Here is a 22,743-nt window from a genome sequence, read left to right as displayed (position 1 = left end):
TTTGTTGTTTATAGTCTTTTTTTAACACGTTTTCAGTTTCTTTTCACTAAACATTGTATTTTGTATGTTCTGTAATTCCTATATCGGTAGTTTTGAGGGACCAGATTTTTTCCCTGGCCCTCATAGTACTTTATTTCTCTTTATATTTTGTTAATCTTTGACTGTGAACTAAGTTTTTCTCACTGTATCAGTGGGAATTTTTTAAGATCTAGGTGTAAGCTACATTTCCTTAGAGATTTGATTTTTTTTTCTCTTTGAGTACCAGACAACAAATTTGGCATGAGACTACATTAAACTTGTTTTTTCTTAGTGTGATGTTTTTCCAATCACCCAGAAATGTGAATGTGGGCAATAAATCCAAGTGAGAGTCAGCTTGTAGTTACAAATTCTTAGGAGAGATTTTTTTTTTTCCATCTCCCACTTCTATTATGAAGACAATTTTTCTTACAGCCCCCCAGTTGGGGACAGGGGAAGGGACTGTTGTTTTTGGCACAGTGTGGGCTTTCAGCGTCCCAGCTTTGTATTTAGGAAGCCAGATTCTACCAGCCCACCAGTACCTCCATTTAGTAAAAGGTTTAGTCTTCAAAACTGTAAGCACATTTGAAAAAATTTGAATTTTATGAAGAATATCTAACATTATTTGTTCAAATATGATCAATATACATAAATGACAAATCACAAATGAAAGGTTTTTTAGTTATTTAAAATGAACCAGGACTACTTGATCAGGTAATTTGTTGTATCTGTAATATCAAGGTAGTTATAGTGTGATCCCTCAGCCAAAAATATAAAAGTAGGCTTTTTCCATAAAAGAGAAAGTTCCGATATTGCCAAAGTGGTGTTCTTACTGTATATTTGTTTTGCAGATTACAATGTGAGAGTACAGACAAACAGCCAGTGTCACACATCATGCCTCAGTTTTCATTTAGAGCCCAGGAATTAGTCATATATCGGTACTTTAATATATCTTTTCTACAGAAACCGTTCTCTCGAAAAATCACGAGTAAGATAAATTATTATATTTTCCCTCCTTTGTTGTTATTGTTATTTCTCCTTCCCAAACCTTATATTTTTTTTGGCAGATTTATTGCAATATAATTGATACACCATACAAGTCACCTATTTTAAAGTGTAAAATTCCGTTGCTTTTGGTATATTCACAGACTTGTTCAACTAAGTCATTGTTAGAATATTAACCACTGGAAAAAGAAAGACTGTTAAGAGTCATTCTCAAAACAAAACAAAACCAAAAAAAAAAAAAAAATAGTCATTCTCCATTTCCCCCAAGCTTTCCAATGCTAAGAAACCATGAACTTACTTTGTGTCTCTATAGATTTCTGGACATTTTGTATAAATTGTATTATACAAGTGTAGTCTTTTCTGGGCAGTTTCTTTCACTTAGTAACATAGTATCAAGTTTTATCAATGTTGTAACATATCTGCACTTTAATTGCCAAATAATATTCTATTATACAGATATGCCACATTTTATTCATTGAGCAATTGATGGACAATTGCAGTGTTTCGGTTATTGGCTATTGTGAGTAATGCTGCTATGAACATTCATGTACAAGTTTTTCTGGGGATATATCTTTTCATTTCTCCTGGGTATGTACCTAGAGGTGGAATTGCTGGATCATGTGGTAACTGTAGGTTTAACTTTCTGAGGAACTGCTAGACATTTCCAGTTTCTCCACCTTTTTACCAATACTTTTTTTCATTTTTTTTTATTATGTTATGTTAATCACCATATATTAAATCATTAGTTTTTGATGTAGTGTTCCATGATTCATTGTTTGCATATAACACACAGTGCTCCGTGCAGAACATGACCTCTTTAATACCCATCACCAGGCTAACCCATCCCCCCACCCGTCTCCCCTCTAGAACCCTCAGTTTGTTTTTCAGGTTCCATAGTCTTTCATGGTTCGTCTGTCCCTCCGATATCCCCTTCATTCTTCCGCTCCTGCTATCTAATTTTTTTTTAACATATAATGCATTATTTGCTTCAGAGGTACAGATCTATGATTCAACAGTCCTGCACAATTCACAGTGCTCACCATAGCACATACTCTCCCCAATGTCTTATCACCCAGCCACCCCATCCCTCCCACCCCCTGCCACTCCAGCAACCCTCAGTTTGTTTCTTGAGATTAAGAATTTCTCATATCAGTGAGGTCATATGATATATGTCTTTCTCTGATTGACTTATTTGGCTCAGCATAATACCCTCCAGTTCCATCCACGTCGTTGCAAATGGCAAGATCTCATTCTTTTTGATAGCTGAATAATATTCCATTGTATATATATGCCACATCTTCTTTAACCATTCATCTGTCGATGGACATTTTGGCTCTTTCCACAGTTTGGCTATTGTGGACATTGCTGCTATAAACATCAGGGTGCGCGTACCCCTTGGGATCCCTACATTTCTATCTTTGGTGTAAATACCGTAGTGCAACTGCTGGATTGTATGGTAGCTCTATTTTCAACTTTTTGAAGAACCTCCATACTGTTTTCCAGAGTGGCTGCACCAGCTTGCATTCCCACCAGAGTGTAGGAGGGTTCCCCTTTCTCCGCAACCCCAACATCTGTCATTGCCTGACTTGTTAATTTTAGCCATGCTGACTGGTGTGAGGTGATATCTCATTGAGGTTTTGATTTGGATTTGCCTGATGCCGAGCAATGTTGAGCACTTTTTCACGCGTCTGTTGGCAGTTTCGATGTCTGCTTTGGAAAATGTCTGTTCATGTCTTCTGCCCATTTCTTGATTGGATCATTTGTTCTTTAGGTATTGAGTTTAAGAAATTCTTTATAGATTTTGGATACTAGCCCTTTATCTGATATGTCATTTGCAAATACCTTCTTCCATTCTGTCAGTTGTCTTTTGGTTTTGTTGACTGTTTCTTTTGCTGTGCAAAAGCTTTTTATCTTGATGAGGTCCCAGTAGTTCATTTTTGCCCTTCTTTACCTTACCTTTGGCGATGTTTCTAGGAAGAAGTTCCTGCAGTTGAAGTCGAAGAGGTTGCTGCCTGTGTTCTTTAGGATGTTGATGGACTCCTGTCTCACGTTAAGTTCTTTCAGCCATTTTGAGTCTATTTTTGTGTGTGGTGTAAGGAAATGATCCAGTTTGATTCTTCTGCATGTGGCTGTCTGATTTTTCCAACACCATTGGTTGAAGAGACTGTCTTTTTTTCCATTGGACATTGTTTCCTGCTTTGTCAAAGATTAGTTGGCCATAGAGTTGAGGGTCCATTTCTGGGCTCTCTATTCTCTTCTGTTGATCTATGTGTCTGTTTTTGTGCCAGTAGCATACTGTCTTGATGATGACAGCTTTGTAATAGAGCTGGAAGTGCGGAATTGTGATGCCGCCAGCTTTGCTTTTCTTTTTCAACATTCCTCTGGCTATTCGAGGTCGTTTCTGGTTCCATACAAATTTTAGGATTATTTGTTCCATTTCTTTGAGAAGAGTGGATGGTATTTTGATGGGGAATGCATTGAATGTGTAGATTGCTCTCGGTAGCATTGACATCTTCACAATATTTGTTCTTCCAAATCATGAGCTTGGATTGTTTTTCCATTTCTTTGTGTCTTTCTCAATTTCTTTCATGACTATTTTATAGTTTTTGAGTACAGATTCTTTGCCTCTTCGGTTAGATTTTTTCCTAGGTATCTTATGGTTTTCGGTGCAATTGTAAATGGGATCGACTCCTTAATTTCTCTTTCTTCTGTTTTGTTGTCGGAATGCCACTGATTTCTGTGCATTAATTTTATATCCTTCCACTTTACTGAATTCCTGTATGAGTTCTAGCAGTTTTGGGATGGAGTCTTTTGGGTTTTCCACATAAAGTATCATATTATCTGCAAACAGTGAGAATTTGACTTCTTCTTTGCCAATTTAGATGCCTTTTATTTCTTTTTGTTGTTTGATTGCGGTGGCTAGGACTTCTAATACTGTGTTGAATAGCAGTGGTGATAGTAGACATCCCTGCCTTGTTCCTGACCTTAGTGGGAAAGCTCTCAGTTTTTCCCCATTGAGAATGATATTCGCTGGAGGTTTTTCATAGATGGCTTTTATGATATTGAGGTATGTACCCTCTATCCCTATACTCTGAAGAGTTTTGATCAAGAAAGGATGCTGTACTTTGTCAAAAACTTTCTGCATCGATTGAGAGGATCATATGGTTCTTGTTCTTTTTTTTTTTCTTAATGTATTCTATCACATTGATTGATTTGGATGTTGAACCAGCCTTGCAGCCCAGGGATAAATCCCACTTGGTCGTGGTGAATAATCCTTTTAATATACCGTTGGATCCTATTGGCTAGTATTTTGATGAGAATTTTTGCATCCATGTTCATCAAGGATATTGGTCTGTAATTCTCCTTTTTGGTGGGGTCTTTGGTTTGGGGAGCAAGGGAATGGTGGCCTCATCAAACGAGTTTGGAAGTTTTCCTTCCATTTTATTTTTTGGAACATTTTCAGAAGAATAGGTATTAATTCATCTTTAAATGTTTGGTAGAATTCCCCTGGAAAGCCATCTAGCCTTGAGATTTTGTTTTTTGGGAGATTTTTTATTACTGCTTCAATTTCCTTAGTGGTAACAGATCTGTTCAGGTTTTCTATTTCTTCCTGGTTCAGTTTTGATAGTTGATACATCTCTAGGAATGCATCCATTTCTTCCCGGTTATCTAATTTGCTGGCATAGTATGGCTCATAATATGTTCTTATAATTGTCTTTCTTTGGGGTTGGGTGTGATCTCTCCTCTTTCATTCATGTTTTTGTTGATTTGGGTCATTTCTCTTTTCTTTTTGGTGAGTCTGGCCAGGGGTTTATCAATCTTGTTAATTCTTTCAAAGAACCAGCTCCTTGTTTCGTTGATCTGTTCTACTGTTGCTTTGGTTTCTATTTCATTGATTTCTGCCCTGATCTTTATTATTTTTCTTTTTCTGCTGGGTTTCAGCTTTATTTGCTGTTTTTTCTCTAGCTCCTTTAGGTGTAGGATTAGGTTGTGTGTTTGAGACCTTTCTTGTTTCTTGAGAAAGGCTTGTTTGCTATATACTTTCCTCTTAGGACTGCCTTTGCTGTATCCCAAAGATTTTGAACAGTTGTGTTTTCATTTTCATTGGTTTCCATGAATTTTTTTTAATTCTTCTTTAATTTCCTGGTTGATCATTCATTCTTTAGTAGGATGCTCTTTAGCCTCCATGTATTTGAGTTCTTTCCAACTTTCCTCTTGTGATTGAGTTCTAGTTTCAAAGCACTGTGGTCTGAAAATATGCAGGGAATAATCCCAGTTTTTTGGTACCGGTTGAGACCTGATTTGTGACCTAGGATGTGATCTATTCTGGAGAATGTTCCATGGGCACTAGAGAATAATGTGTATTCTTTAGCTTTGGGATGGAATGTTCTGAATATGTCTGTGAAGTCCATTTGGTCCATTGTGTCACTTAAAGTCTTTATTTCCTTGTTGATCTTTTGCTTAGATGATTGTTAAAGTCCCCCACTATTATTGTATTGTTGTCGATGTGTTTCTTTGCTTTTGTTATTAATTGCCTTATATAATTGGCTGCTCCCATGTTAGGGGCATAGATATTTACAATTGTTAGATCTTCTTTCTTGTTGGATAGACCCCTTAAGTAGGATACAGTGTCCTTCCTCATCTCTTATTACAGTCTTTGGTTTAAAATCTAATTTGTCTGATGTAAGGATTGCCACCCCAGCTTTCTTTTGGTGTCCATTAGCATGGTAAATGGTTTTCCACTCCTTCACTTTCAATGTGGGGGTGTCTTTGGGTCTAAAATGAGTCTCTTGCAGACAGCATATCGATGGATCTTGTCCTTTTATCCAATCTAATAGTCTGTGTCTTTTGATTGAGGCATGTAACCCGTTACCACCAGAGTAACCATTGAAAGATATAAATTTAGTGCCATTGTATTGCCTGTAAGGTGACTGTTGCTGTATATTGTCTGTGTTCCTTTCTGGTCTATGTTGCTTTAGGCTCGCTCTTTGCTTAGAGGACCCCTTTCAATATTTCTTGTAGGGCTGGTTTCGTGTTTGCAAATTCCTTTAGTTTTTGATTGTCCTGGAAGGTTTTGTCTCTCCTTCTATTTTCAGTGACAACCTAGCTGGATATCGTATTCTTGGCTGCATATTTTTTTCATTTAGTGCTCTGAATATATCATGCCAGTCCTTTCTGGCCTGCCAGTTCTCTGTGGATAGGTCTGTTGCCAATCTAATGTTTCTACCATTTTAGGTTACAGATCTCTTGTACCAAGCTGCTTTCAGGATTTTCTCTTTGTCTCCAAGACTCATAACTTTACTATTAGATATAAGGGTGTTGACTTATTTTTATTGATTTTGAGGGGGGTTCTCTGTGCCTCCTAGATTTTGTTGCCTGTTTCATTCCCCACATTAGGGAAGTTCTCTGCTATATTTTGCTCCAATATACTTTCTGCCCCTCTCTCTCCTTCTTCTTCTGGGATCCCAATTATTCTAATCTTGTTTTGTCTTATGGTATCACTTATCTCTCTAATTCTGCCTTCATGATCTAATAGTTTATCTGTCTTTTTCTCAGCTTCTTTATTTTCCATCATTTGCTCTTTTATATCACTAATTCTCTCTTTGCCTCATTTATCCTAGTAGTTATAGCCTCCACTTTTGATTGTACCTCATTAATAGCCTTTTTGATATCGACTTGGTTCGATTTTAGTTCTTTCATTTCTGCAGAAAGGGTTTCTCTAATAACTTCCATTTTTTTTCAAGCCCAGCTAGTATCTTTAAAATCATCATGCTGAGCTCTAGTTCCGACATCGTACTAATGTCCATATTGAGTACGTCCCTGGCAGTCGGTACTGCCTCTTGTTCTTTTTCTGAGGTGATTTTTTCCATCTTGTCATTTTTTCCAGAGGAGAATAGATGAATGAGAGAACAAAATGTTAATGGGGTACCAATGTCCCCAGAAAATATACTCTAAACAAATCAGAAAAGACCTAAAACCGGGAGAAAAGAAAGTGAAAGAAAGAAAAAAACACAAAGAAAAAGACAAAAACAAACCAGAACAGAACAAAACAAAACAAAAAAAAGAATATGATCAAATATGATCAGGCTGGTGCATAGATCAGTGCCACACAATAGATTTTGGGTGTATTTTGGTCTGTTAGAATAAAGTACCTCCCAAAATTTTAAAGAAAGAAAAACATATAGGTACAAAAATAAGGGTTAATACGTTGAGGGATGGAATATGACTGTAAAGATGAAATTATAAAAGATTTTATAAAAGGAATTGATAAGTTGCTTGAAAAAAGAAAGAAGAGAATTAAAAAAAAAAGGGGGGAAGAGAATGTGATCAGGCAGGAGACTAGAACAAAGCCATACACTAGAGATTTAGGGTATATTTTGATCTGTTAGAAGAAACTGTATCTCAAAATTTTAAAGAGAGATCAACTTATATATATATGCCAAAAATAAGGGTTACTACTGTGAAGGGGTAGAATATGACTCAAAAAATATACATAAAAATGGTTTTTTAAAAAGGGATTGATAAGATGTTGGTTTAAAAAGGGAAAAAGAAAAATTAAAAAAAAAATTAAAAAAATTAACTTTGAAGGAGTAAAGAATCATGGTAGAAAAGCCATGAATTCTATGTGCACTATTCCCCTATCTCTGGAGTTCTGCCGTTCTCCTTGATTGGTAAACTTGGTCTTGGCTGGCAGTTCTTGCTGATCTTCTGGGGGAGGGGCCTATTGCCGTGGTTCTCAGATGTCTTTGCTGGAGGTGGAATTGCCCTGCCCTTGTGGTCCCGGCTAAGTAATCTGCTTAGGTTTGCTCTCGGGAGCTTTTGTTCCCTGGAAGTTTTCATTTGGCTTTGGAGGACAAGAGTGAAAATGGTGGCCTCCCAAACTCCACCCCAGAGGAGCCAAGAACTTGGGGCCCCACTCCTCAGTGCTCCCCCAGAGAAAAGCAGTCAGTCACTCCCTTCTCCTCGGTTTCTGGCTGCGCTCCATTCTCACCCGGCCTGTGACCGAGCGTTTCTATCTCTGTCACCTGACCCCATGTGGATTCTCCAAACCCAGCAGATCCCTGCGGTGCGCTCCTGTGCCGCTCCTCCTGGGGGAGGAGGGGGAGTCTGGATCTGCCCCTTGTTGGGTCCCTGCTGGAACAGCAAGGGCCCGAGTGTGCTGTGGATTAGGGTTTATGGCTACCCTGAGCTGAGAGCCCACTCCTTGGCTCTGTCTCTGCGCTGGCTTGCCTGCTCCAATATCTGGGAGCTCTGCCACACTCAGGTAGCCCTGGTCTTTCTGTGACCCCAAGGGTTCTCAGACCACAGTCACGTCAGGGTTCCACCCCCCACTTAGCCACTGGAGTGTCGTCCCTCAGTGGAGCCGACTTCTAAAAGTTTTGATTTTGTGCTCCGCGGCTCTATTACTTGCTAGAAGCACTGGACAGAGACCCCTTCCCCCGCCGTCTATCCTCCCAAATATTACCTTGGATTTACTTTTCCGCACCACTTACTTCCAGAAAGTGGTCGCTTTTCTCTTCAGAGAGTTGTTGCTATTCTTTTCTTTGATCTCCTGTTGAGTTCGTAGGTGTTCAGAATGGTTTGATCCCTATCCAGCTGAATTCCTGGGACCAGACGAAATCCAGGTCTCCTACACCTCTGCCATCCAGCTCCGCCCCCCCCTTACGAATACTTCTTATCTTAGTGGGTATGAATAGCTGTCTTCTAGTGGCTTTGATTTACATTTCTCTAATGGATAATAATGTTGAACATTATTTTCATGTGCTTATTGTTCATTTTTATATCTTCTTTGGAGAAATGTCAATTCAGATCCTTTATGCATTTTTGTTTTTATTACAATTTTTTAAAAAAATTTTATTTGTATTCAATTTAATTAACATATGTTGTATTATTAGTTTCAAAGTAGAATTTACTGATTCATCAGTTGCATACAGCACCCAATTCTCATTACTTCAAGTGCCCTCCTTAATGCCCATCATCCAGTTACCCCATCCTCCCACCCCCTTCCCTTCCAGCAACCCTGTTTGTTCCCTATAGTTAAGTCTCCCTTAACTTATGGTTTGCTTCCCTCTCTGTTTTTATCTTATTTTATTTTTCCTTCCCTTCCCCTATGTTCATGTATTTTGTTTCTTAAATTCCAAACATGAGTAAAATCATATGGCATTTTTCTTTCTCTGACTTATTTTGCTTAGCATAATACCCTCTAATTCCATCTACGTCATTGCAAATGGCAAGATTTCATTCTTTTTGATATCTGAGTAATAGTTCATCATCTATCAGTCTCTATCTATCATCTATCTATCTGTCTCACATCTTCTTTACCATTCATCTGTTGATCGGCATCTAGGCTCTTTCCATAGTTTGGCTGTTGTGGACATTGCTGCTATAAACATTGGGGTGCCCCTTCAAGTCACTATGTTTGTATCCTTTGGATAAATACCTAGTAGTGCATTTGCTGGGTTGTAGGGTAGTTCTATTTTTAATAATACAACTTCTTTATAATTTTGATTTTCTTATATGGTTAAAAGTTAACACTGACAAACACAATCTTAGTATACTTTCTAAGAGTGGAATTATGGAGTCAAAGGATGTAAATATCTTTATAGCTCTTATATGACAGCACATTACTTTTAGAAAGTAAACTGTGCTTTTGTTTAGTAAATATGCTTAAAAATTTTTTTCATTTACTTTGAAGTTGATACAATCATAAGTTGAATTTTGCTTTGGGTGGCAGTAATGTCAGTGATAAAACCCAGGGTCAAGTTATATGTGTATTTCATCATCTGAAGAAATATAATGGTACATCTAATGGGACATTTTGTACTGATGCTGAAAACTAGAACAGCCAATTGCCTTGTTAACTAAAGGTTAATATGACACCAAAAACTTGGTATTTTACGGTATTTTATGGTTTAATAATAGTATAATTTGTTAAATTTTCTTTAGGCTTCGAGAGCAGGAAAGAAAAGAAGCAGAAGAAGCTAGTCAAAAGGAAATAGAAGAATGGGAAAGAAAACTACTGGCTCAAGCAGCTCCAGCATGTATGGAGACCATGTGGGAAATTCCAGCTATTGGGCATTTTCTTTGTTTAGCCCAGCAAATTCTAAATTTGCCAGAAATAGTCTTTTATGAATTGGAACGTTGTCTTCTGATGCCTCAGTGTAATGCTTTTCTTTCTAAAATAATGACTTCTCTGTTAAGTCCTCCTCATCGCAGACCTACCTTACATCGAAGACCTACTTTGCCTTATAGGACCTGGGAAGCAGCACTGAGACAGAAAGTACAGCAGTGGTATACTGCTGTAGGGCAGACTGAAAATCCTGATAACTGTGCTGAAAAGCTTGGGTTATGTCCTCAGTTTTTTAAAGTTCTTGGAGAAGTTAATCCATTGGAAGAAAAACCTTTTCATGAACTGCCTTTTTACCAAAAAGTGTGGTTACTTAAGGGTCTCTGTGACTTTGTGTATGAAACACAAAAAGAAGTTCAAGATGCTGTACTTGGACAGCCTATTCATGAATGCAGGGAAGTTATCCTTGGTTATGATTATTTAGAGAATGCTTATGTGCATTTTCCACAGTTCTGTGGTGCAGATGTACGGATTTATAAACAGAGACCTTTTCAGGCCCCAGAATTTCCAGTTCCACCCATTAAAATACAAAGAGTACCTCGGATTAAACTGGAGAAATTGAAGTGTCACTATGTTAGTACAAGTAATGGAGAACATAGGTGTAGTAGAGGCCTGCCCTCTGGCTTCAAGAAAGAGCAGGAACTTAATTTTGATGCAACTTGGGGTTCTGCTAAAATGAACCTGGATAATCATGACATCTCTGTTGAAATGGATGTGAAATCCAGCTATGAAATTAGAATTCGCAGGCCCTGTGAAATTAAAAAAACTGATTGTTATAAAGAAAATTTAGAGGAACCAGGCAGTCCAGGGGAAGTTACTGGCTTTGGAGAGCCTCTTAGTCCAGGTGAAATAAGGTTTATAGAAAATCAAGAAAAATATGGTGAAGCTTCCAGAGTAAAGCCTGAACCCAGTCCATTAAAAGAAAATGCTCTAAAATCCTGCCAAATACATGTAAATGGAAGTCACAGTGATCATCCAGAAATTAACTGCCACAAAGTTGTAAGGGACATTCTATTAGAGCAGAGTCACAAGAAAATCAAACTAACTAAAATGAGGGCAAAAAAGAAGAAAAAGAAAAAAAAGAAATTGAAAGATGTTTTAAATGAAAACTTACAGAGAAAGCGTGAAAGTCTTCATTCTCTGGCATTCAAATCTTACAAACCTGAGATCCAGAATAAGTTATTGATCATCAAAAAGAAAGCAAAACACAAGAAGCACAAATCTGGTAAGCTAACACAAATGGGTGAGGATTACATTTAAGCACACTTCATTTGTTCTTGCAGTTAGGCATCATGGAAGGCTCTGACAGAATGGAAAGAGAGAGAGAGAGAGAGAGAGAGAGAGAGAGTGTGTGTGTGTGTGTGTGTGTGTGTGTGTGTGTGTGTGTGTTTAAGGGGTCAAGTTTTATATTCGTCCACATGATTAAAACCCAGAGCAGAAGAGGTTTTGTATACTAACAAAAAATACTGGTGCAGTATATTTTAATTTAATTTTCAGTTGCAAAATCTTTGGACATTATGTTTTTACATTTCTCTGGACCAATTTCTCCATAAGTAATGGTTCCTATCATTTATGAGAAGTGTTTTTTTTCCCCAGGCTAAGAGCAGTACAGTGTAATGGAAAAAGCACTGATATCAGGAGATATCATTCCCAGTACTATATAAAGTGCATAGCAACTTAAACCAAGGCAAGTCAGATTATCTTTCTGGGTTTCAGTTTTTTTCCCACATCATATATTTTTTAGCACTCTGTTTTCAGTATATATTTTCATATCCAGTAAAAATGTTGTGAATTACAAGGAAAAAAATTACATCAACTAATAGGACATTAAGCATATTTTTGTAAGAGGATTTGTTCATTTGTCTTACATCAAATTTAAATACGTGTTTTGTTAACAAGTCTTTAATTAAACAATAACAAAAAATCCTATAAAGTCTTCAGTGGTTGGTTGTTCTTTCATTATTCAGGTGTTTTTGCTTTTCCTGTTGTTTGCCTTTTAATCAGTTTATGTCTTGTTTGTCAAGAAGATAGGTGAGATAAAAGCAAATGATGAACTCCATTTATTAAAAAGTTATAAAAGTTGCCTGGTTAGGAAAAACTTGAATTGTTTACTAAAATGAGTTGTGGTTTATTGTGATTATTTGTGGATTTCAGTTTTTTATGTCTTTCCTCAGTAAAAAAGATAGTTAAAATTTGACAATAATTTGATGAGTTGTCAAATGAGGGAGTGAATTTTGTTTAGCTGATATAGTCACTGTTATACCATAGTTATTTAAATAAATGCAATTAAATATATTTTAAAATGTATATAATGTATCATTGATAAGGAGGCATAGAATTTACGATTAAGAACAGGCATAATTTGTTAAACTGAAAATTACAAAGTGGTCTACAATGACCCAGGTGATGAAAAACTACAGTTTTTTAAAGTAACTTTCAGAAATGAGCCTTTTAACTTTTATAATAACCCATTAGGCTATATAAATTTAGTTTGATTTGGCAAGTTCTCTTTGAATTGTTAGCCTCTAAAATATTAAGTAATAGTTTTAAATTGGAATTATTTTTCCAGTTCTAAAGTGTGCAGTACTGTTCTATTAATATCACCTGAAACCTTTTATTAAGTGTTTATTCATGACCTACTATTCATGTGTCAAAGGTAATTATGACTTAACAGGGGGAGATACTGATGTAGCTCCTATACAGACTATACCAATAGCAGAGTAAAAATATTAACTAAGCATTGGATTAAAAGGAATTTCTGTTGTAAGCAATTAAAGTGTTGCTACATTTTTTTTAAATGGAAGATCAGAATTTTGTAGATCAGAGAGAAAATCTGTGGGAGTTTCATGTCCAGTTTTAGATGAGTGAATGAAAAAAACTCAGAAGCAAATTCAGCAGGTACCTGTGTACCCTGTAATTAGGTGGGTACAGAAAGCTTACAGGCATGAAATAAAAGAAAATAATGCTCTTGCCTATATACTTTCTAATTTTATCTTCAGAGCAGATTTTAGAAAGTTAGTCTTTAGTAACAAAAATTCTTGAATCTGGCAAACACAATTTGTTTCTCCCTTCTTAGTACTGGGTAAGCCCATTCTCTTCGTTTATCAGATACTAAACTCCTTTCTGTTACAACAGTGTTACATAAAATGTTATAACAACAAAAAGCCATTTGTTTTACATTATTTTCAGTACACTTGTCTTTCTGAGGCTTTGCCCTGGGCTCCGTTATTAGTTATAAGATATTGTGGCTTTTTACAGTCAGTTTTGGGCAAACCCTAATCCAATTTCCTCTTTCTACTCTTTTTTAAAAGTGAGCTCCATGGTGACAACTTTGGAAAATGTGGAAATGCTCTTCTGATAGATTCACATTGTGCATTAGTATAAGTCCACAATGCATTTTAAAACACTCTTGTATCAGATATGTTTGGAATTCAGAAATCATCAGATTATAGGAGGATATTATGATGTATATGTTTAGTAAGTAACATTCCCTGTTGAGTTGGGGTAGCCAACACAAATTATGTGTAAACACATAATTTCTACAGAAAAATGTGTGAATGGTCAGATTAAATGAGATGAAGACTATGAAGAACCTCAGAACAGTTCATGTGAGGTTTTGCTACCATATAAATTATTTTTAAAACTTTAGTTTTGAGAACCTTTTAGACTTCAAAATTGTGGATAAGTTATTCTGGACCTGTGTTTTAAGGACTCTGGGAAAAGGAACTGTTTAGTTTTGTTTAACCTAGTATTTTTCAAGTTTATTTGAACACACAGCTTTTCTTCAAGTAATAACATTCTTGTAGAATAATCTTTGGAATAAGGTATGCCATCCACGAACCTTCACTTAGAATGAACTAAATTCTACCTGTGGTTAATATCCATCTTATGTTGATTACTATTTAATTTTTGGTGGAATCTCTGAATTTAGTAGCTGGGAGATAATTTTTAGTAGAATGTACAAAGACAAATTGAGAATGATTTGATAATTTTAGAGCACTATGAGGCAGTTTTGCAACTTTAAAGCATTTTTACCTTTTTTCAGAGTTTTCTTTCTGGTTCTTAATTTTTTAATTTATTTTTATTTAGTTACTTAAGCCTGTGTTTTTTAATTTACATTTTTAAAAGATTTTATTTATTTTTAATTTTTTTTTGTTATGGCATGTTAATCACCATACATTACATCATCAGTTTTTGATGTAGTGTTCTGTGATTCATTGTTTGCGTATAACACCCAGTGCTCCTTTCAATACGTGCCCTCTTTAATACCCATCACCAGGCTAACCCATCCCCCCCTCCCCTCTAGAACCCTCAGTTTGTTTCTCAGAGTCCATAGTCTCTCATGATTTGTCTCCCCCTCCTATTTGCCCCCCTTCATTTTTCCCTTCCTATTATCTTCTTTTTTTTAACATATAATGTATTATTTATTTCAGAGGTACAGGTCTGTGATTCAACAGTCTTACACAATTCACACTGTTCACCATAGCATATACCTTCCCCAGTGTCTATCGCCCAGCCACCCCATGCCTCCCACACCCCCACCACTCCAGCAACCCTCAGTTTGTTTCCTGAGATTAAGAATTCCTCATATCAGTGAGATCATATGGTACATGTCTTTCTCTGATTGATTGACTTATTCCGCTCAGCATGATATCCTCCAGTTCCATCCACATCATTGTAAATGGCAAGATCTCATTCATTTTGATGGCTGCATAATACTCCATTGTATATATATATATACCACATCTTCTTTATCCATTCATCTGTCAGTGGACATCTTGGCTCTTTCCATAGTTTGGCTATTGTGGACATTGCTGCTAGAAACATCAGGGTGCACGTACCCCTTCGGATCCTTACATTTGTATCTTTGGGGTAAATGCCCACTAGTGCAATTGCTGGGTCATATGGTAGCTCTATTTTCAACTTTGAGGAAACTCCATACTGTTTTCCAGAGTTATTTAAGCCTGTTTCCTACTCTTAGAAACATTATAGAATAGAAAAACATTGGAATATTCCCTGTTGTGCCTGCTTATAGCAGATACTTCTTTTTAATAAAATAATTTATTTATAATGGTTGCATTTATTTCTAGATTATTTGGATGATTGTCTCTCTAATAACATTCTTTTTTTTAAGATTATTTATTTGACAGAGAGAGAGAGACAGTGAGGGAGGGAACACAAGCAGGGGGAGTGAGAGAGGGAGAAGCAGGCTTCCTGCTGAGCAGGGAGCCCAATGCGGGGCTCTATCCGAGGACCTTGGGATCATGTCCTGAGCCAAAGGCAGACGCTTAATGCCTGAGCCACCTAGGCACCCCTATTTCATAACATTCTTGAGGACAGAAGTTAGCATAGTGACCACACATTGTTTAGGAATCTATTGAATAAGTAAATGAACACACATAATATGGTTACTCAGATATGACTCAGATTAACCCCTTAATATGTGTCTTTTATGTCTTTCTAAAACATTTATATTTTTGAATAGGATTGGACTAATACCATTTTACAATCTATTTTTTTCCACATAACAATATACCATAAACATCTTTGTGTGATAGATATCTGCAGTATCATTTTAAAAGACTGCATGGGATTCTGTTATGTGTATTTTGTAGTTATTTAACCAACTATTGGTCATTTTGGTTGTTTTCAATAATATTCTGTTATAGATTGTGTAGAGGAGGTAGAGTTGGCTGAAATAAAGTAGATTTTAAAAGGTAGAGGACTTTTTATAAAACCTGAAAAAATAGGCAAAAATGATTAAAGATACATTAATTGTTAGAAAAAGCTTATGGTGTTTTAAGTTATTCATTTCAACCAATTTGGTTTGGAGGGTTTTTCCCCCTCCTCACATGGTCATTATTTTTAATGAAATCGTTTTGTGGTAGCTCCTTTAGACTGATTAAAATAAATAAGGCAGGTGGTGTCATTCTTTCATAAGTGAATAAACTAAGGCTCAAAAGTGGTAAATAATTTGTTTTAATAATTGTTAAGTATATAGTTAAAACAGAACATAAAAGGTCAAATGGAGGGTAAATCAGTATGTGCTATAGTAGTCTCAGAAGGTTTCACAGAGGATAAAGGACTTTGAAGAATAATGGGATTGAATAGATGAAAAATGGTTACTAATGTGAGCAAAAGTATGGGGGTATAATTAAGCTGGTGTCACTGGAAAAAAACACAGAAAAACGTAAGGAAAAAGTTGCAAAGTTGAGGTTTTAGAAATGTTTGAATGATGAGAATATGCCAGTTTTGGGTGATCTCTTTCTGGGCGGGTGGTGCTATTTTAAATAATTGAACCAGGCACCCAGTGCAAGGAAATCAGCTTAAAGTAAGACATAATGTATAAAAAGCAATAAGCTCCTTTATAGGGAATAACTAAGCAGTGTAATCTATGATATTTGATCACATTCTGGCCCATTACTGTAAAAGAATTTAGTTTTTTTTTGATAAGATTATAGAACCTAACCATGGGTGTCTTTATGGGGAAAATTTTTAGAGGACCAACTCAAGATGCCAAGATACAAGAGAGTAAAAGGATTGATAGAACACCTTGTCCTTTAATTTTAATGCTTTGTACTCTTTCCCCTCCAGAAGCTAATACTCATAATGCTAAGTGTATGCCAGGCACTGTTCTAAGTCTTCATACATATTTTCTCATTTAATTTCCATAAAAACTCCAGTAAATGATATTGTTCCCCAATATATGGATTTTATAGATTTAAAAAACTGAGGCACAGAGAGGTTTATTAACTTGCCCAAGGTCACACAGCTAATAAGTGGCAGGATTAGGAGAAAGGATCTTACAGGGTAGTTACAACACCATTAAAGAGATATAAAAAGAAACCGGCAGGGTTTAGATGAAGGGGTTGAAGGTAAGTTTAGGAAGAGGAAATTTCTAAATCCAGATAAGGAATGCTTATATGACTTTTCTAGCCCATTGACAGAAAAAATAATGTTTTGAGAGAGTTGTTGCACTAACTAGCAAATTTTGACAACTGACTTAGTATTTAAGTAAAGGAAAAAAAAATAGCTGTTACTGAATTATATGACAGTGTTAAAAAAATTACTAGTATGATGAGAAATTTGCTTATAGGCAAGAATAGAAGGAAAATCGGTTGTTTTGTTAAGGTCAAATGGCTTACTTAGAGATAAAACACTACTGAAACTTGTAAAGAATGTAAATATTTGCTCAAGACATGCACACATAGTAAATAAAAAGTCAAATTTAGACTCCATTTCTGTGACTTCACATTCCAGATACTTCCCAGATTCACTATTTAATAATACAAATGCCCTTGGCATTTTATTTTTAACAGTGATTAAGTCTTAGTATCTATTCACTTACTATGATTCCTAAAATGAAAGCACTGAGAAAGTAGTGAATGTGTTAGGTTAATTTTTTTTAAGATTTATTTATTTATTTTAGGTGGGGGGAGAGGGAGAGAATCTCCAGCAGACTCTGCACTTAGCGTGGAGCCCAGCTCGGGGTTCGATCTCATGACCCCAAAGCCATGACCTGAGCTGAAATCAAGAGTTAGTTGTTTAACTGACTGAGTGACACAGGTGCCCCTTAGGATAATTTCTGAACGTGGGAAGGCCAGATCTAGGGGGGTTTGAAATGGAAGTCTCTGAATAGTTCAAGGGGCCAAAAGTGAAGACAGGCAAGGAAAGCAGGTTAAGGAGAAGAGTAAAGATGAGGAGGAAACTCACGAAAGAGGAGTTGGTTTGGGGATGATAATCATTATTTTTCTAGTTAAGAGGTGTATCTCAACATTCTGGAAGACTGGAGTTCTGTGCCTAAGTTACAATGTAAAATATATTTTTAGTTACATTGTTTTTCTCTAAAGTTGGGCTTCCTTTACTACAGCTGTTCTCAACATAGTTTGAAAAAAGCTTCCTTAGGCTGCACTAATTACTAAGTTTTAGAAATTAAGTTTTCCTTATCTATTTTCCAGGTACAAGTTGACACTAACTTTTTGCCCATGTCTATGTTTTAGGCCCAAGAATTGTGTTGAAATTCTGCATATGCTTTAAGTGACTTCTGACTTTAGTACAATCCTAGATCTGAGAATTGTATTCTGTTTTATGGGACCAGGTAACTTAGGGCAGTGGGGTAAAGACCTGGAATATGATCAGGCATGTGTTAGAGGAACAGAAGCCCACTAGGGGGCAGTATGTAACTTGCCCTGTATATATCTTGCCCTGGAACAAAAACAAATTACCAAATAAAGACTAGGTGGTTTTGTAGTATCCCATGCTCCATTTTAAAAGTAGTATCATAAAAAGGAAGAGCCAATTTTTACTGAAGAATACAGGAAAATTTGTGTTCAAATTCTTCCGAGGGTGTAGACTGAAGGTATTAATAGTACATACAAATCTTCTAATCCTAATCAAAAGGGATGCTCTGAAATCAATCAGAATCAGATTACATTGCTGCAGAAGGTTTGAAAGAATGCAATATTTTATCATAAAAAAGAGCATAGGTTTGAAGTGTGACAGATCTAGTGCAAATAACTGTTTCAGTGCATATTAGCTACAAGTCCTCGATCAATTTATTTATGTATTGCTATCCTGTTTATCTGAAAAATGAGGTAATACCTACCTTGCTCTAATCATTAAAAGAATAATTGGAATACCAAATGCATAGTACTTAACATGGTGACTGGCATGTGGTAGGAGTCAATAAATGGTAACCATGATTTTTGAGAGGTAGAATTACATAATGGAAAGAACTTGGACTTTGGAGTTAGAATCCCTGGTTATGGTACTTACTTACAGTGTAACACTTGAGTAAGTTAAGTAGTCTTTTTGATCTTCAGTTATTCCACATTAAAATGAGGTATTGCCTACCTTGGAGGGTTGTTTTGAGATTAACTGAGGTAATTTGTATAAATTATCTTGCTAAATGTCTGATATATAATAGAGTCTCAATAAATGTTAGTGGTCTTACTACCATTCCTAGGTCATGTGAAACTATTTGGTAAAATGTGTAAATTATTTAAAGTTGTTGTCAGTGTTTTCTTTATTTAAAAAAAATGGACTCAGATGGACCCTAAGAATTATAAGTAATTACCCGCTTTCCTTTTCCTATTTCCAGACTGGTGAAATTTCTTTGAAAAGTAAGATTCTTCGCTTTAAGGATCATTTCTCCTAACTTTTGTATGAAAAATGCTGTAAATACAAAATGAATAATATGATTTCTGTTGTCAACAATTCAGCTAGTAAGAATGAGAAACATAAACAGATCATTATAATACTGTATGATAAGTGTTTATACTAATATACCTACAAAGTAGAGTGGTTGCACAGAGGACATATGGGCAAGAAGAACTAAGAAAAGGAGTAAGTTAATAAAAGAATTTGAAGAAGGTCAAAAGATAATACTTATTTTAGACCCTTATCATCATGGCTTAGCTAAGGGAAATAATAACAGTTAACATTGATCACTTAACCATGTGCCTAACAGTAGTCTAATTTCTTTACATGTTTTAATTTCTTTAATTTTCACAAAGAAATTAGGTAATACCATTATCCCTGTTTTATAGATAAAGAAACTGCACAAGGAAATAAAGCAATTTGCAGTTAGTAGGTGATTAAAACTGGTATTCAAACCCAGGTAGTTTAGTTCCAAAACAAGCTTAAAACCACTACAGAATACTACTTCCATTTACTTAATCACATTTAAGTATCCTAATGGCATGGTGAAAGGAAATACCCAGTAACCACTACAGCTGCTTAATCCATTAAAATAAGAGTGACTTCTAGAGTTAACTGAAAATTTAGTACCTGAGTTTAGTGCCTATGTGGCAACAGTGTGAAATTTATTGGAAATATCAAGGGTGACCTCTGTTGTGCTTATGAATACCAAATTAAGTGATTTTTAAAAAGCTAATTAGAGCAGTGCTGTGGGTAGGAGGATAAGGAAGAATTTCATTTCCTTCAAATTGTTTTGATAGCTTTCCCAGACTTAGGGCCATTAAATCTTTTCCTATGAACTTTAAAAAATGGTAAAGATAGTTTACAGAGGAAAAGCATTCTTCTGTCCAAATTCATGAGACCCCTCGAGAGGTACCTATTGTACCCAGTTTAGAAATCAATTACTCTAGCTATATTATAGGGATACCAAGAATTTAATCATTTCTCCCTGAATATTGGTTAAGTAGACCACCCACTTACCTATTTTTGTAGAAGTTTAGTTGTGGTATAGATTCTCTGTAAGCACAGAAACAACAGTGATGAGGAATATGGATATGTTAGGTTATTTTAATTAAAAGTAAATGTCAAATGACAACAGGTTGATACTAGAACAAGACAGTAAAATCCATGTGAACCTCAGCAATGCGAAATTTGCAGTAGTTCAAGCATAGTATACATGCATTTTTATTGAGTCAAAAGTTAGAAATGATCAAATTACAGTTCCGTGATCTGGTTAAAAAAGAATACAGGAGAAAATACAATTAATTGGAATTGTGCCTAATGTTGCAATCAAATGACTGCATGGAAGATTATATCTGTATAGGAAAATATTTAGAAAGGAGCAATAGGGATTATGTTGAGCAGAGTTACATTGTGTACTCATTTTCCCTTCTGAAAAAGTAACTTTTAAGCTGATTTTAGCTTAGTAATGATTGTGAACTAAAATTAACTTTTGTTTCTGATTAATTTTTTATTTCCTTACATAGATTTTCCAGCTCCAGGAGGACAGGATTTCCATTTTATAATTCTTTGTTGTCCCCATAAATTGTACAGTGCCCTGTATCTCATGTTTGTTGAATAATTAACAACCAGTTTATTAATTGATTTTGCTAAGTACAAGTGGAAACAAAATATGCTTTAAGATGTTCCTTTTTAAAAAGAGATTATGTGCATGTGTGTATCTCTTTTGTCATGTTAAATACACAGAATAGATATACTTCAGTATGTGATATGAATTGGATTTCTTTAAGAATGTGGATTTTCCTCAGTGTTTTCTGATTGTACAGATGACTAGATGTACTTTTTAAAGGGAGATTTTTACTTTGTTTTAAAACTGGTTATTGAATACTTCAGAGGCAGCCCATTAAGTGAGTGCAGAGCTAAAGGGATAGAAAAACCTTGTTTCCTAAGCTGCTGAGAGGATTTTTACATTAGGCTGGCTTTAGACCATAGTCTTCAGAGTATAGTTTTATGCAAGTTCCTGACTATGGAAGTCATTGTTAAAAGGTAAGATTTTTTTTTCTTATGTAATTTCATTTTAAGTTGTGAATTAGATTTTAACTGAGCAATAGTAATGTAACTTTTTTTTTTTGCCAAATTTTATTATAATAAATTCTGATTCCGTGCAACTCATTGCAGATTATGATAGTTTGGTTCATATGTAAAGAAACCCACGTTTGTTAATAATGTCTGTTACTGGTAGTTATAGTTTAATGTTTGCTTTTACTGGGGTTTGTTTTGATTCATCATTTTTATTTGACTCACTAGCAGCCATCTGTTAGTTATATTTTAACTTTCAAGGTTCTATGTAATTTGGTTTTTGTTAATGAAGTGCTATAAACAGTATTATGAAGCTTTTCTCTTTTAATCTTGAAAGGAAAAAAATCCATATCTAAAAAAGCAATCACAAAGAAGAGGAAAACTGTCACAAAGTCACCTACTGTACCAGAATTCCAGGTAAATGTTTTAATTTTGTCTCAACATTTTTTAGTTTATTTGTTTTAGTGTTTATATTGTTCCTCAAGAGATTGGCTAAATTCCACTGTAACACACATACTTTCAATGAAATGTTGCCATCTGTGACTTTTTTCCCTTCAAGTGCAAGGCATAGCTAAGATTGAATCTAATGTTTCAAAATTTTTTCCCTTTTTGTCTTTTGATAGCCAAAAATCTTTTTTTATATGCTATCCTGCTTTGTAGAAGTAGTTTAATAGAACATATATTATATATTAGTAAATATATTTATATAACATATGAAAGTAAATGTGTACATGGAAGTCTTCCAAGAAGAAATCATAATTTGTAAATAATTTGTAAATAAATTTTATGAATTTGAAAATAAATTTATTTTCATTTATTTGGGCACTGTAGAAATGGTAGACTTAAAACACAAATCTTTTAACTCTTAGCTAGAGTTCAGAGAGAGTATTTTTACATTAGGTTGGCCTCAGAGTATTAAATAACTTAATACTCTAGAAATGTATTTCTAGAGTACTTCAGAGAGAGTATTAAGTAACATTTAGTTGAATGGTCTTTAAACATTTCTGCAAAAGGAAAAAAGTATACTTACTGCCATATTATGTGAAGAGTGTTTCATTTGTAGTTGGTACTAGAATAAGCAAAGAATCTCACTTTAAATAATACTTTTATTTTCTATTTTATAAAAGATGTGTTTTCTTCAAATGACACTTTTATAAAAATTTCTTTGTATTACTGTGTCCAATCCAGTTTCAAAAGTTTTATAATCTAATACTTAATTTCCAAAAAATAAGTGATGTTAAAATGAATTTTTGTCAGTCTCAAGTCAAGAAGAAAATAAAAGGAGTAATAACTATGAAAATATTGATAATGTATAATGTGAGTTTAATATATATATTCAAAAATGTAGACACATTTAT

The 22,743-nt window shown here is 35.1% G+C and overlaps 1 protein-coding gene across 5 annotated transcripts in view; it reads left to right on the top strand.

Annotated features, from left to right (window-relative positions):
• LOC148162376 (putative bromodomain-containing protein 10) overlaps positions 1-22,743 on the top strand; it is a 125,792-nt gene that overhangs the window by 80,405 nt on the left and 22,644 nt on the right. For 4 of the 5 annotated variants that reach the window (XM_088019160.1, XM_088019161.1, XM_088019159.1 and 1 more), the window contains 2 exons: positions 9,967-11,372; positions 21,723-21,802. In XM_088019160.1, the coding sequence (XP_087875286.1) occupies positions 9,967-11,372; positions 21,723-21,802 (1,486 nt within the window). Of the gene's footprint in view, positions 1-9,966; positions 11,373-11,743; positions 11,968-21,722; positions 21,803-22,743 lie in introns of those variants that run through there. The other variant, XM_088019162.1, reaches the window with a different exon arrangement.

The sequence above is a fragment of the Eumetopias jubatus genome, unplaced genomic scaffold, assembly GCF_037043125.1.
Source record: "Eumetopias jubatus isolate StellerSeaLion01/CBP00866 unplaced genomic scaffold, mEumJub1_p1.0 scaffold_15, whole genome shotgun sequence".
NCBI classification, from domain to species: domain Eukaryota; kingdom Metazoa; phylum Chordata; class Mammalia; order Carnivora; family Otariidae; genus Eumetopias; species Eumetopias jubatus.
Note: the sequence above shows the minus strand (reverse complement) of the source record. Positions and strands in the feature narration are given on the sequence as shown.